This window comes from Chrysemys picta, chromosome 15 (genome assembly GCF_011386835.1).
Source record: "Chrysemys picta bellii isolate R12L10 chromosome 15, ASM1138683v2, whole genome shotgun sequence".
In the NCBI taxonomy this organism is placed as follows: domain Eukaryota; kingdom Metazoa; phylum Chordata; order Testudines; family Emydidae; genus Chrysemys; species Chrysemys picta.
Window position 1 is genome coordinate 21276767 of NC_088805.1, and position 15513 is coordinate 21292279.

Consider the following 15513-nt stretch of genomic DNA (forward strand, 5'->3'; position numbering starts at 1 on the left):
CCAGAGATCAAGAGTGTTTCAATAAAATTAATTCCTATGAGAGGAGTCACCTGGATCTGTCAGTGTATTTTTGATGCTGGATATCAGAATGGTTCTCAGTCCCACATAAACAGTTCTAAATATAAATAGGACCTTCAGCACTATCTTTTCTGAAGAACCTTAGCAATGTGCCTTTAATTCCCCAAAGAAAAAGGAACAGCAGCCCTTGAATGCAAAAGCAAAGAGGAGGCTCTGAAGTCAATAGGCAGGACTTTCTGAAGCAGACTGATTCTATGACACCTGTTCTATGGTAACCTGTTTTTCCTAGGAGGCTGCATAGCCGAGAAATCTTTGGGTCCAGGAGATCTCAGAATTGATAGAACTGTGGTGGGTATATGACCCTCACATCCTGAGGGAGACTCTGATCCAAGCACCAGTTCTCAGCAGCTGTATTCTCGTAATCCTGGTCCGGGGCAGCTGAATTTCTACTAGACTTACCAATCATGGATTGGCTGGAAACCCAAGAGAACCACAATATGTCCTACCCAGAACTAAGGGAACTGACAGTTTCAGAACCAAGTAAATTGGTGTCTTAAGACGTCAGACAGTAGGGGCATGGTACTTTAGTCTGCATCAGAGGGGTGTAAATTTTAATCCATGCCAATTAGCCTGCTTGGACCCTGCAGGCGTGCAGTAAAAGTTCCCTAGGAGCATTAACATAGTACTGTTTGAAACTGGACTTACAAGAGTCTAAGAAGGGATCTGGACCTTTCCTTTTGCCTAAAAGGCAAGGGCCAGACAGATGGGGCATCAGAAGGGGAAAATCCCTCTCCCAGACAAGCAGGGCATCTGACAATGGCCACAGAGGAAGCACAACATTAAAACTCTACACTGTAACACAATCTAGCATTCCAGGTCTGATCAGAAGCTTTTAACGCACTTTCCCTTATCAGTGTTGTGAGGACTGCCACAGAAGATCTGCTTCCTAAAGCTACTATGTTGGGCATAGAACCAGAAAGGCAAACAATTCTGCGAAGATTCTGGTGTTGGAACTTGCAGCATCGGACTGCACCAACCTGGGTAGATTCAGGGGGGTCTCAGTGGTACAGAACCACTAGACAAATTGCTCACAGAGATATCAGATCTTCATGACGTCTGGATCCTGGGCAATCTGATCTATTCTTGGCAGTCCTTCAAGTTTGGCTGTTGAATCTGAACTCAACCTATGACCCTGGATTCATGTTCACCTGCTAGATCCAAATGCAGGATTGCTTTCTGGCTCTGGATGCAGATCCATACTTGTCAGCCAGATATCCATACTCCACGTTTTTTTTGTTGTTGCTCTGGATCCATATCTGGGTTTTGCATCCCTGGATCTGTGCTGGGTTGCAGGATCCACTCTCTGCAGATCTAACTCCTTTGGACAACAGATCTAACAGCCAAAGAATCACTTTAGGTATATAGCTAGGTCTCAAAGTCCACATGGATAAACTCAGGGACCCAACAAAGCTTGTGCCAGAGGGGAATATTTTTTTTTCTTTAAAAAGAAAAGCCAGCTGGACTAAGTGGAAACAAAATGTTCCCTAAAAAGCCAGAAAGATTTTAAAAAATAAATCAACAAAGAAAACATCAAGGACACCTTGTGTGTGTGTGTGTGTGTAATCCGAGCTCACTGCACCCATGATTGTTAGAAGTAACTGAGGAGTGGTCACGCTTCCTTTTACTACCTGGGAACCCACCGCGATGGGAGGTGGAGAGAGGCAGGGCCGGCTCTAGGTGTTTTGCTGCCCCAAGCAAAAAAATTTTTGGCTGCCCCCCCACCCCAGGCCTGGGCTCACCCCCCCCCCCCCAACTGCACCCTCCTGCTGCCCCAGCCCTGGGTCACTGGTAACTCGCTCCCAGGGCAGGTCATTCAGCAGGAATTTTGGATGTGCACAGAACACAGACAGGATTGGTTCCCATATGGTTACAGAACTGCAGTAAAGTGGAACAATTTTCAGCTTGTGTGACTGGAGGATATCTGGGTGCATATTATAAGACTGTCCTATATAAATGAGGAAAAGCTGAGGTGCCTTTATTATTCTTTTGTTCCACTCTTTGTTTCTATGGGGAATGCACTATCACCGTCTTCCTTTTAAACAAATAAAACTAAAACTTAAAAAAAAACAAAAAAAACGCAATGGCTGTTGAAAATAGCAATTCCAGTCTTAACCACTGGGAAGCATTTCTTGCTCAATTTATTCTACTTTTTCTACAGCAAGTTACAGTGGATCAGTATATTTGATTTGGGGGAAATGAAGTAACAGCTGCCCAAATTGAGCTTGAGCACTCCTGAATTTTGAGCGTGTTCAAATCTGGAAGGCAGGTGCTAGATTCCCTTTCTGAATATTAGCTATATCTGGAGAAGAGAAGTCAATTTCTGCTTCCATGGCTCAGAAGTGGAAATCCTCCTGACCTGGTACTGTATCTAAAGCTGCCCAGGTCCAGAGCCTCCCCTCCCTTACTTTTCATTTTAAATTCTAGTGGGATCCACATACCTCCCTTGGTAGGCTTCAGATAAAGAGGTGCACCGTCCATTTAGTCCCCCCAATTCCTTCTTTGGGGGAGAGCCCAGGGCTGTGGCGGCAGGAGGTGCGGGTGGGGGGGAAGAGCCCAGGGCTGGGGCGGCAGGGGGTGTGGGTGGGGGCCAGAGATGGGGCAGTAGGGGGTGCGGGGGGAGAGGAAGAGCCCAGGGCTGGGGCAGCAGGGGAGTGCAGGTGGGGGCCAGGGCTGGGGCAGCAGGGGGTGTGGGCGGCAAAAAACCTAGAGCTGGCTCTGTTCCTACCATTCACAGCAAGCTGCAGATTTCAGTTCCATACTCCTTTCCCACACCCTTTCCTGTTGCTAGTGGCCAAGGGAATACTGGGAAATGTAGTTCTTTCCCTGCTCCGGGGCTGGCTCTATGGGCAGGGAGCTAACCAAGGAACTACAGCTCCCAGGGCCCCATGTTGGTTCTCAGCTCCCATGCTGGATTCTTGCGTCCCTTGCAAATCTGCCGCCCCAAGCAATTGCTTGCTTTGCTGGTGCCTAGAGCCGGCCCTGGAGAGAGGGGCAAGTGGCCCCACTGGCCCAGGTTCCAGAAGGCTCCAGATGCTCACAAGGCAGGAACAGTGATCCCTTAAGTGTGAAAATGCAGAGGCTCATCTTGAAGAAGGAAGGGGGCTGTTACTGAAAACAACAGAGATTTCCAATGTGCTCTGCACACTGGAGTTTAATAAAGGATAAAAAAATTCTGTAGTCCGTATGAAAACCAACTCTGGTGTAACATGCTGAGCAATGTATGTGCTTAGATCATTTGATGAACTAAAGAAGCTGAAAGGTGTTTTTCAGTTCAACTTAGCAACAGCATTGCCTGAAGAACTGCTTTAAAAGAAAGTAAAGAAAAAAACACTCACACTTAAGCAACTTCCAACAAGTGTGTAGCTAATAAAAGATGTTTCTCTCCTCTTTTATTGAGTAATACTTTATCACAGAAACATGATATTTACATATATACAGACAGACTGCTGATCATAAAATCTTACTGAAGAATTAGTCAAAAAAATCAATTTACAAAAACCAAAAGCTGTCAAGAGAGATTCTGGGTGCAAAAAGTCATTGAAGTTCCAACGGGACAGTTCTGTACAGATAAGGTTTTCAGTTCTTCAGGTTTTGATAACTTTAGACAAAAGAGAACTGAACCAAAATGAGCAAAATTTGCCGGCTGTACATTTGAGATGAGGCAGTTTTTTAAAGTGTTCCTCTTCACACCGTTTTCTTGATGGTCACTTCAACAAGTCTCAGGAGGCACTAGTTTGTATGTTTTTGGAAGCTGCAAGCATCGCTCTCACTTTGGCCATAAGATCCTGTAGGGAGAATAGAGGAAAAATAGTCAGAATTCCCTTAGTTTTTAATCAAGAGTTTGAAATGTATAACTCTCTGCACTGAAGTCAGCAGTCCTACTGGTAAGTTTCCCAGAGCACTGCCCTCTTGATTTCACAAAATCATATACGATAATTATAAACTAGCTAGCAAACTTTTTAAATAGCTAAGAATTAAATCTCACTGTAAAAAAATAAAAATACGAAAGAGAAATGAAACAACAAACGATAGGGTAGAAAGTGTGTGAGGTGAGTAGGTGGAAAGAATGGAACCGAGGCAGTGGCCATACACAATACACACGAGATGAAGGGCATACACTGCAGCATAAACTTTCATTTTCATGATACTCTGATTCCAATGGTACCACGCCCCCCAAAAAAGAGAATTTGGAGAAGACTCTTGCTGCAGCAATTAAAATTCACCTTTAGAACACTAGGGAATAGTATTTTGAACAAACAACAAGTACTTCTACGAAGTCAGAATGAAATATAAGAGAGCTGCTGTCCAGAGAGTCATAGCACTTAATTCTGTCCTGCCAATATCCAGTAGAGACCGTGCCTCACAAAAGAACTGTCATTTTAGGTAAGTTGAATCTGATGGCTTCCATAAAGCTTTATGACTACAAAATATATGAAAAAAACTTCTGAATACCAAATGCAAAATTACTAAAAATGTGTTTACTTCAAAAGAGTAATATCCATCTTCCATAATGCATGTCAAAAGATGACTTGCTATACATAGGCTAAAAGATAATATCTAGCTCTTATCGACTGCTTTTCATGATGTTGACGTCATGTAGTGATCCACAGCAAAGTAATGTACAGCTATATTATGCCGAACTGGCAAATAAGTCTTACTACATCTGTTTTTAAAAAAGTGGTTCTTGCGGCACTATTATATTTAAGGGTACTTCCTGTTGGAAATAACCTATTTTTAGATTTATAATTCAGCACCAGAAGAAAAACTTTAGAATGTATTATTTTTGTCTATTTTCAGCCAAAATTTTAGTAGGACGTGTAGCATCCACAGACACAGTAGTAAAAAAACACCCCAATCTATAAAAATTACAGATGCAGAGAGATAAGCATGCCCTTGCAGATATGAAGGGCCCATTACCTACTAGGACTTCTGGTTTTACATACCACTCTCTGTACACATCTCACACACATGGAGGATAAAGTCTGCAGCACAAAACAAAACCCCACAGCAAACCATGGGGTAAATGGGGAGAGGGAAGCATGGCCAGTCAAAACTCCTCCCCAGAGCTCGGAATGAAACGTTTCCTATTTCCAAGCACAACACTCACATCTCTTACACCTCTACATTCCATCTATATTTCTTGTGAAATACCATACAGATTGCACTTCAACTGGAAGTCATTTCACCTCTTTTTAACTCTCCCGTTATGCCTAAGCATTCCAATTATGATTTTCCAAAAACAGGGTGATCTTATCACTGTTGAAATTCACTCATCTGGATAGTACAGTATGATTCTAGGTCAGTGTCCAAGACTTACCTGAAATTTTCTAGCTGTAGCCGGCAGATATTTTTATGCAGAACAATATTGCCAATGACTGAACAATTTCTATAAATAGTCTTTTCTACTTCTATTTTATCACCCCTATGTCTGAGTTAAGCTTTCCCACCAATGACAACTGTTTAAGCAAAAGTAAAGAGTAAAAGTTTAATATAACAGAAGCAGTTCTGCTCTGAAAAGTGTCTCAGTAAAAATGGCATCCATGTTTGTCTCAGTGACATAAATATTAAATATCGACAGTTTACAAGAAATATGATTTTCCCCCCACGCGAGCTTTGCAAACCTGGTGTCAAGATGGGTTCTTCAACAAAAGACATTGCATGGAAGATTAGGCTCTCAGTAATTTTTGCCACTTATGACTGAATTTGCACCGGTCTCATTCCGAGGCCAATGGGGGTTGTGGGAAGCGGCATGGGCCGAGGGATGTGCTGGCCGGTCGCTTCCCGCCACCCCCATTGGCCTGGAACGGCGAACCGCGTCCAGTGGGAGCCACGATTGGCTGAACCTGCGGACACGGTAGGTAAACAAACCATCCCGGCCCGCCAGGGGGCTTAACCTGACGAGCCGCATACCAAAGGCTGCCAATCCCTGTTCTACATCATACAATTGTACAAAATATCTAAAGGAGCATGCTACAACAATGGTAATACACTTCAGTAAACAATAGAGAGTGTCTTAATTCATACCTGAGTTATTTTACTTTGCACTGAAGACACGATTGCTGAAGAGATCTGGCCATCTGTTTCCTGAGAAACGCCCCTAAAAATTAAAAGTTAAGAATTAGAAATGTATACATCTTCTAGCTATATCTCATGCAACAATTCTGTCTTGTATGTGCATGAGCCTCCCTCAGATTGCTCAATAGTTTTCACTGGACTATAGTCAATACAGGTCACTGTCACAGAGGTTCTCTCTCACATACCTGTGGCCAATGCTATCGAGCAGGGGTTCTCAAACTGGGGGTCGGGACCCGTCAGGGGGTCACAAGGTTATTACACGGAGGGTCGTGAGCTGTCAGCCTACAAACCCCGCTTTGCCTCCAGCATTTATAATGGTGTTAAATATATAAAAAGTGTTTTTAATTTAGAAGGGGGGCGGGGGGGTTGCACTCAGAGGCTTGCTATGTGAAAGGGGTCACCAGTACAAAAGTTTGAGAACTACTGCTATAGAGAGCTCTGAGTATCAGTGTAGGAACTGTGAACAGACTCTACTCAATGGGGTAATTCACTTATGAATCCTCAATAACAATTACAATCAAAAGGAGAAACTTAAAGAAATCCATCCCAATGAAGTATTATGATTTTTAGTAACATTAACCACATTTTAACTGTAGGATTTAGATTATGGAGGTCTCAATAGTATCACTTTGGTTCAAGTTGCACTGAGATGTGTTTATGGAAAAGTTGCACTATTCCTGTTGTGCCTCCCTTAAATGACTATTTCATCTCTCACATTTTACACATGCTCTTCAGGCAATTGAGTTCTCTATCATTTCCTCCCGCCTGAAATGTTTATTAGAAAATTCACCCTTTTTAAAATTTGGCCCTGAGAGTCTCATAGGGTTCCTCACAATCTCAGGTACCCAGCACAGTTCTAGTACCCCCCACCCCAAAACCACAGTGGCACACAGCCCTAACTTCTTGTAGCTCTACATAACTTGTATTACAATTCTCCCTGCACAAATCCAATCAAAGGGTCAAAAGCTGTCAGTATCCCCATATGCCGTTGTGAAAGTGTTACCTGGAGCGTTCTTGGCTGGATTCCCTACTCTCCACAGGAGATACACTAGTTGAACGTACAGAGTTCTTATGTGTGGACTGTTTGCCAGGTGACATGGATGGTGAATGAGACCTAGCTTTGGACTTGGTACATGATCTAGACCGTCGTTTCTTCTTCTTTTCATGGGGGCTTCTGAAAAAGGAAGCATTTTATTAGAGGAGATTTAAAATTATATGCTGTTAACCAGTTTAAGCAGAAATCGTATTAGTCATTTCTAACAGATCTTCTAGCCCTCCTGGATGTGGTGCTCCTTGTGCATTGAGTACACACTGTAACCATCATACCATGGGTGGTTATATTCCTATGATAGTAGGAAGGAAAAACTCCCAGGAGTCCTCATAGTTAACCTATATATTATGATTCCCAGACTTCAACCCAGTACCTGAGCATTAAGAGTACTTGCTCCTCAGCCCTTACTTGACCTCCACAGAAACACAGACATTAACATACTAATCAGGAATCAGATGTTTCAGAGCAAGGTGCAAGAAAATCCTGTAATGGACAATTATAAAATAACCTGGCTATAGGGAAAGTTTGATCCTAACTCCCTAATGACCTGGAACATGAGTGTTCACAGTCTTTATTTTTTTAATCCATTCTAATAGAACTATGGACCGTCTCATCTAAAAGGCAAACTGATACCATATATTTTCCCTCTAAACCAACAAATAGGTTTCGATGACCAAACCTACTGCATGACAAACTTCAGTCTGAAACAAAATTACAACTGAGCTACTGTATTTCTCAAATAGTCCTACCCAAAGCAATATGCTTGGGATTGCTTTGAGTAGACATGACCGTTAGCTATAACTGACAATTATTACTAAAAAAAATAGAAATAAAGTAGATTTATGGGTACATAAAATTATTTTTATTGTTGACAAAACAAGGGGACAACACAAATATTTTAAAACTATATCCAGCACTGAACTCTAGTGTTTAATTCTAAAGGTAACACTGGAGACTGAGTAATCTAGACGTTTATAGCTTGCTATGAATTTACAGACTAACATCCCAGTTGTGTAATTAAGATTACTGAATCAACCTCCATGCAACAATTCATTGTGTTTCTGTCTCCCTATTCTACTACTTTACTCTCTCTCTATTTTTAAAAGCTTAACAAAAAACAAACTATTAATGTCCACTGAGGAATCCAAAAAGTTCTGCTATAACTTTTACAATCTACTCATTGGAAGTAGATTACAAGTTGCTTGATGCTTCTACTGTGCCTTAACATTTCAAGCCACATTCTAAATGTCAATTATTAGCTCACTCCAATTTCCATGGAATTTTTTGCCCCTGAATAGCCCAATTAATGTACTTTTTAGTGTATTTACTAGCCTAAGAGAGTATCTTTAATAAGAAAGTTATAATAATGTATGGAATGAAGTTCTGGAAAATTTATGATTTCATAAAAAAGCCTAGCACAGCTCTGGAAGATGAGAAAAGTGTCTTACATTTCTGTACTTAGTAGTTTTATGGATGAATGGAGGTAAAGTTGCAAAAGTACACTCTTTAAAGCACTATATATACCCCATATCATTCTCTACATCTTATTCTTTTGGGTAACATTTCCAGTGAGCTAACATTAGCAACCAAAGGTAATTTTCCGGGCAGTCAGTGGAATAATTATTACGTTTTAGATAAATACTATGCACAGTCCAAAGGTAATTAATGCATTCTAGAAAATGAATAATTGATAACATTAAACAAAAACTTGCTTAGGGAATAAAATATCAATTTTGTTGTAACAATATAACATGAACAATGGCAAACAAGTACTGTACATCTTTGATGCTTAAGACTTAATCCAGGAAGAGACTTCACTTTTGAAATATCAGTTAACATTTGGAACTTAAAAAAACACAATCTTATAATTACAAAACGGTTACACTTTTACTTGTATTTAAAATAGAAAACACTATTCGTGACAAAAACAAATACATTAATTACTTATACTTACCAAGTGATACTGAACATCAGACAGGTTCACTGACCTATTTAAGCTCCCCATTACCATAAGGAGAAAAGCCATGGGACTCAGCTATCCCTTGACTGGTAAGCTCTGTATTTTAATTGCTGAGTTTCTTAAGCAGCAAACCATATTTTTGTGCTGTGAACATATTTCATAGAGCACAAGTATTCATTAAGTTTTTAATAGTCCTTTTTTAAAAGTAAAAATGTTTCACTGTAAGCTTTTTTATTTTTTAAGTTTTTATTCTAACAACATGTAATGACATTCTAGTAGTAAAATATCAAACAGTATTATATTAGTCACATCTCAATTTTCCATGGCTTATTTCTCAACAGCCCATACCATAAACAGGATGTACTTATAAACAGTGTCCCAAATATATATCTATCTATCTGGAGTGGAAGTACCATACACATTCTTAAACTACGGCCATTTCTTGTCACTTTTTGATTTGAACATACTCTACTTTTTTCACTGATCTCATGGTTAGGTGGATTATTATAGGCAATTTAGAAATACAGGAAGAGGACCCACATTGGAAAAGGCAAATCAGATGTACTCTAGAAATATGTCTCACTATACTTAATGAACAAGAGGTCGCTAATTCATTGAAGTTGACACAAGGAAAGGTGGCTTCCGGGTCCTTGCAGGTAGTATGTTTTCCATTCATAAAAATCCAACAAGCCAGCTTCACTCATGATTTTTTTGCTTAGAAATTTCACTGAACCCTAGTAATATGACTAGCAAGCTGCATGTATGTTTGTCTAATACTGTTTCCCCAGTTGTTTGAATTTTTGGCATTTACTGCCAGTTTTTATTATGTATCGTTCAGTGAACCATACCCACAAGATCTTAGTTTCAGCTTTGTGCTGGAGATCGGCTATATATGGTTTCTATCCATATTAAGAGGATAATGCTATTTAAAATAATTTTAAAAAGGGTAAAAACAGATTTCCTTCTTGAATCATGGAGGTCTTCAAAGCAAGCAGTCACAATTCAGCACCCCTAGTAGTGTAGCAACTGTAAGAATCCTCTATTCATCTAAACGACTGAATTGTCAGCAACTCATGCCACTAAATACTGAACTTAAGTGTATGCACACCTAGTGCATGACTTGGGGGAAAGGATTCATTTTCCCTGACATTCTGGTTTTTCAGGGAAGGGAGAATCTTAAGACTTATGAATGTTGAGTCTTCTGATCTACTTGACCCAAACCACCAGGAGTATGCAACAGGGTCTTTTGTTACTATGAGGCAATAAATATGAAAAACTAATTAACCAGATGAAATAAACTGGTGAGGTTTCCTTTAAACCAGGGGTTCTCCAATGTTTTCTTTTTGAGCCCCTCCCCAACATGCTATAACTACTCCAGGACACAGAGGAGAGGGGGTGTTGAGGGCGCCTTGGGACTTTAGCTCTGCGGGGTGCTGGAGCTTCGGCCAGGCCCCATAGGCGTAGTTTGACTTTTATTTTGCTGGGGCCGGGCCCGGTGGGGCTTGGGCCAGCTCTGCACGGCAGAGCCAGGGGAGAGAGAGCCACCTCCAGCCTGAGTCACCTCAGAAGGCCACCCAGGCTGTCTGAGTTGGTCTGGGGTGCAGCCAAAAATTATAACTTAAAGGGGAGGGTGTGCTCAGCTCAAAAAGTTTGAAAACTGTTCAAGGGTGCAGGCAGGGTGCAGCTAGGAACTGTATGCAGGCAGGGGGGTAGCTCAGGGTGCAGAAGGGGGGGGGGGGGGGGAACCTAGAGGCTGTGTGGTTCCTGCTCCCAGGGGCTCTGCTAACCCCCGAGCCAGGTCCCCCCCACCTGGGTGGCTCCTACTGGCTGCATGAGCAGTCAAAGGGAGCTGGGAACTGAGGAGCAGCTGGGGCTCTGGGATGGGGGTGTGCTGCAGCTGTCCGCCCAATGGTACCAGCAAGAGCAGCAGCTGCCGCCTTGCATTGCCCAGCTCCAACTTCCTCCTTCCAAGCTGGCCAGGAGGCAGGGGAGAGGAGGAGGTGGGGTGTGTGTCTGTGCCCCCGGGACTGCCCCACTTTGGTTAAGGCACTGCAGTTTGTAGGGCAATGCCCCCGGTGCCCTGTCCAACTTAACCCATGGGCTCAGGGCTTCTCCTCATGGATCCATAGGGGCCCGTGGACCCCCGGTTGAGAACCGCAGCTTTAAACTGTGCGATCACCCCCTCTATTAATAAGTTACAGGAGTTTGCAACTTGGATTCTACCATGTTTTTAACTTTTGCTGTCAGGAAAGAGAGTAAAAGGACATATAATTCCTCAACTTGGATGCACTGCTGCTATGCAATGGGATACATAATAGGGATTATTCTCATTTAAAAAAAAAGACAAGTGGAGACCAAGTACTTTTTTAACCAAACATGGACAACAATGAAAATAATTTGCTGCTTTTCCACCACCCAAAAGATAAGCAACCTAAATTTGGGACTGAGTAGGATTCCGAGACAGGCATATGAAATTGTGACATGCACACTTTAGATGCAGTTACCCCAAAGAGTGCATCTAATTTAGCTTTGTGAGTGCATATGCACGTGTGTGCTCCCAAACTGATGAGTGCACACATTGCACAAATATTTGCACACCTAAATTGAGGGTGCAAGAGTGCATGCCCATCAACCCTTAAAAACTTTGCAAACGTGTACTGTTCTACGGAGCTCACTGACCTGAAATGATGTTTTACTTATGTAATCTTCTCATTACAGACTAAAACAAGACAAAAAGCTTTTTCATTTCAGAAAGACCGTATCTGTGTTGAGCATGTAAAGGCAATGGAAAAAGTGATTCATGGCTTATGATAGAACACATTAGTAATTAATTTTATTAAATTTTTACCGTGTTTTGGGCTGCTAAAGTAAGTGATCATTTTTTCAGTATGCTTAGACTTTATATTGATTGAATAACCATAGTAATGTAATCAAAATATATTTATGCTTAGTAAATATGCATTTTAGCACAAAAATGAAGATCCAGAAGAAATCAAATTTTACAACAGGTGTTTTAAATGTAATGTTTATCACACAATGCTTTCAGAATATGCCTGTTTAAAAATTTAGGACAATGGTAGGTATGCAATTACTTTAAATTGTAGAAAGATATTGAAAAATACTTTTATTAATAAATATTCACCATAAGAGCAGCACATGACTAGAGAAGTCAACTGTACAAAAAGTGAAACAGTAAAAAAAGCCCCAGGTAAACAATTTTTTTTGGTTTTGGAAATTTTTTTGGTCTAATGTCCCTAAAGTAACACAAACTGCGGTTTCTCCTCTTCAGAGCACAGACTGCACAAAGCATCTCTGACAAAAGTAGGTAACAGAGCATTTATTTTTCTTATCATGAAAACCGAAATTCCACATTTCCAGTACATAGGCGGCTGCAGTCAGGGCCGGCTCTAGGCACCAGCAAAGCAAGCAGTTGCTTGGGGCGGCAGATTTGCAAGGGGCGCAAGAATCCAGCATGGGAGCTGAGAACCAACATGGGGCCCTGGGAGCTGTAGTTCCTTGGTTAGCTCCCTGCCTATAGAGCCAGCCCTGGAGCAGGGAAAGAACTACATTTCCCAGCATTCCGTTGGCCACTAGCAACAGGAAAGGGTGTGGGAAAGGAATATGGAACTGAAATCTGCAGCTTGCTGTGAATGGTAGGAACAGAGCCAGCTCTAGGTTTTTTGCCGCCCCCCGCCCACACCCTCTGCTGCCCCAGCTCTGGCCCCCACCTGCACTCCCCCGCTGCTCCAGCCCTGGGCTCTCCCCCTACCCGCACTTCCTTGCTGCCCCAGCCCTGGGCTCTCCCCCCACCCGCAACTCCTGCCGTCCCAGCCCTGGGCTCTTCCCCTCCACCCCCCGCACCCCTACTGCCCCATCTCTGGCCCGCACCCACATCCCCTGCCGCCCCAGCCCTGGGCTCTCCCCCAAAGAAGGAATTGGGGGGACTAAATGGACGGTGCACCTCTTTATTTGAAGCCTACCAAGGGAGGTATGTGGATCCCACTAGAATTTAAAATGAAAAGTAAGGGAGGGGAGGCTCTGGACCTGGGCAGCTTTAGATACAGAACCAGGTTAGGAGGATTTCCACTTCTGAGCCATGGAAGCAGAAATTGACTTCTCTTCTCCAGATATAGCTAATATTCAGAAAGGGAATCTAGCACCTGCCTTCCAGATTTGAACACGCTCAAAATTCAGGAGTGCTCAAGCTCAATTTGGGGAGCTGTTACTTCATTTCTCCCAAATCAAATATACTGATCCACTGTAACTTGCTGTAGAAAAAGTAGAATAAATTGAGCAAGAAATGCTTCCCAGTGGTTGTTAGGACTGGAATTGCTATTATCAACAGCCATTGCGGTTTTTTTGTTTTTTTTTAAGTTTTAGTTTTGTTTGTTTAAAAGGAAGACCATGATAGTGCATTCCCCATAGAAACAAAGAATGGAACAAAAGAATAATAAAGGCACCTCAGCTTTTCCTCATTTATATAGGACAGTCTTATAATATGCACCCAGATATCCTCCAGTCACACAAGCTGAAAATTGTTCCACTTTACTGCAGTTCTGTAACCATATGGGAACCAATCCTGTCTGTGTTCTGTGCACATCCAAAATTCCTGCTGAATGACCTGCCCTGGGAGCGAGTTACCAGTGACCAGGGCTGGGGCAGCAGGAGGGTGCAGTTGGGGGGAGGGTGGGGGGCAGCCAAAAATTTTTTTGCTTGGGGCAGCAAAAAACCTAGAGCCGGCCCTGGCTGCAGTGTACATGGTAGAAAGAAACCACAACTCCTACAGGAAAAAAACACTGACCATTTTACAGGCTGAGTTCCACTTGTACATTCAAAATATATTTTATTCTAAAACGTAATGTGTGCTAAAGTGTATTGTCCCCCCTCCCCATTAGTTAGCTTTAGATCCAATCATGACTATGCAATTTTCACTCAACTAAAATGCCAATATTGCATGGCATTTCGGCACACTGTTTGTGCAACTACAGCCAGAGAATCTTACCAAGGGGTAAGGAGTGTAGCCAGACCCTGGGAATTCCAAGTACAAATCTGAACGGTTTCCAGTATTTGCAGGAAGGAAAGCACAGCAAAGATGTTTCAGACCGCGAAGGGGTTAGAATACTCCAATTACAGTGCATCAAGCAGCAAACATGAACTGTAAAATAACCTGTCACTGTACTAGATACATCCAAAGCATGTACATGCTCATCATTTTATGCTGTAGACCTGTACACACATTCTATACAGGAGGGACCAGTGTTTCTACTTGCAAACTGTTTTTTCGCAGGTTGGCTTGTTAATCATTATATAAATCATGGCTGAAACAAAGCCTCAGCTCACAGAAAAAACAAGCTTTACATAAACAGTACATACAAAGCAACACACAATATTTAAAACCCCACATGGGGCATTTGTCATGACTGGTGCACATACCTGGAACGTGTGCGTTTCCTACTCATTCCAGGACTGTTACTAATGCGATAAGCCGTTGGGACAGCCCTTTCCTCTCTTCGCCTTTCAGGTGAGTGGACCCTTCTCCGAGGAGATCTCGATCGCGACCTGAACGGGAGGGGAAAGTTTTATTTTTTGTTGTTGTTAATGCCGTAATTTGTTGTATTATTTTTATTTCAGTGGATTATGCTGTCATCGAACCCAACTATGGTGCCTTTCAAATGCTTATTTGATTTCATATCAACATGGGATATTCCTAGTCTCTAAGGCTTGCTAGTGTCACAAGGGTTTCTCACCATCAAAATATTTTATTTATTTATATTAATATGTATGAGAATGCATGACTTGCTCTTCACTCTCAACAGGGAAGAGGTGCCATGTGAACCACTCTCAACTCATATTAGCACTGGAATGTCACAGTGCAGTTAGTCAGTTACCTCTCATGGAAGACAGAGTTTGCTAACTGTTCTGCTTAAGTCCATTTTGGTTTAAAGCCTAGAATCTTAAAGTTAGACTTGACTTTGTCTTTCCAAATTAGCAGTATCTAGGTGTTGCTGCATCATGCAGGTAAATTGAAAACAGTGAAGAGACTGAGTTTAAAAGATCATTTTGTTTTGAAATTTGTAAGTTTCCACTGAATATTGACAAGTCAAAGAAATTCTGTTCCTTATTCTGCAGGAAATCCTGATTACTCAATACTTTCAACCTATGCAACTGACTAACAACTCCTGACCAATACTGTTTAGCATTAGCATTTCAACTTGAAATGTCTGGCCTACAGAGAGAAACAGAGCGCGCCCAGTTAAGATTAGAGATCAATGTAAGAGCGCATGCTTATCTCAAAGATTTAACACTAAGTGTTTGTAAAAGTAAAACCTGAGCATTTTCCAATAGAGAA

The 15513-nt window shown here is 41.9% G+C and overlaps 1 protein-coding gene across 8 annotated transcripts in view; it reads right to left on the reverse strand.

Moving 5' to 3' along the window:
- Positions 1 to 3438: 3438 nt before the first annotated feature.
- The window catches only part of SFSWAP (splicing factor SWAP), a 104662-nt gene continuing 92587 nt past the window's right edge, over positions 3439 to 15513 (reverse strand). For all 8 annotated transcript variants that reach the window (XR_010592892.1, XM_008163473.4, XM_008163471.4 and 5 more), the window contains 4 exons: positions 14598 to 14723; positions 7157 to 7327; positions 6103 to 6175; positions 3439 to 3863 (listed from right to left, as the gene is read on the reverse strand). Coding sequence is in view for 7 of the 8 variants with exons in the window: in XM_008163473.4 (XP_008161695.1) it covers positions 3798 to 3863; positions 6103 to 6175; positions 7157 to 7327; positions 14598 to 14723 (436 nt within the window). In the remaining variant the exon portion in view is untranslated. The remainder of the gene's footprint in view (positions 3864 to 6102; positions 6176 to 7156; positions 7328 to 14597; positions 14724 to 15513) is intronic.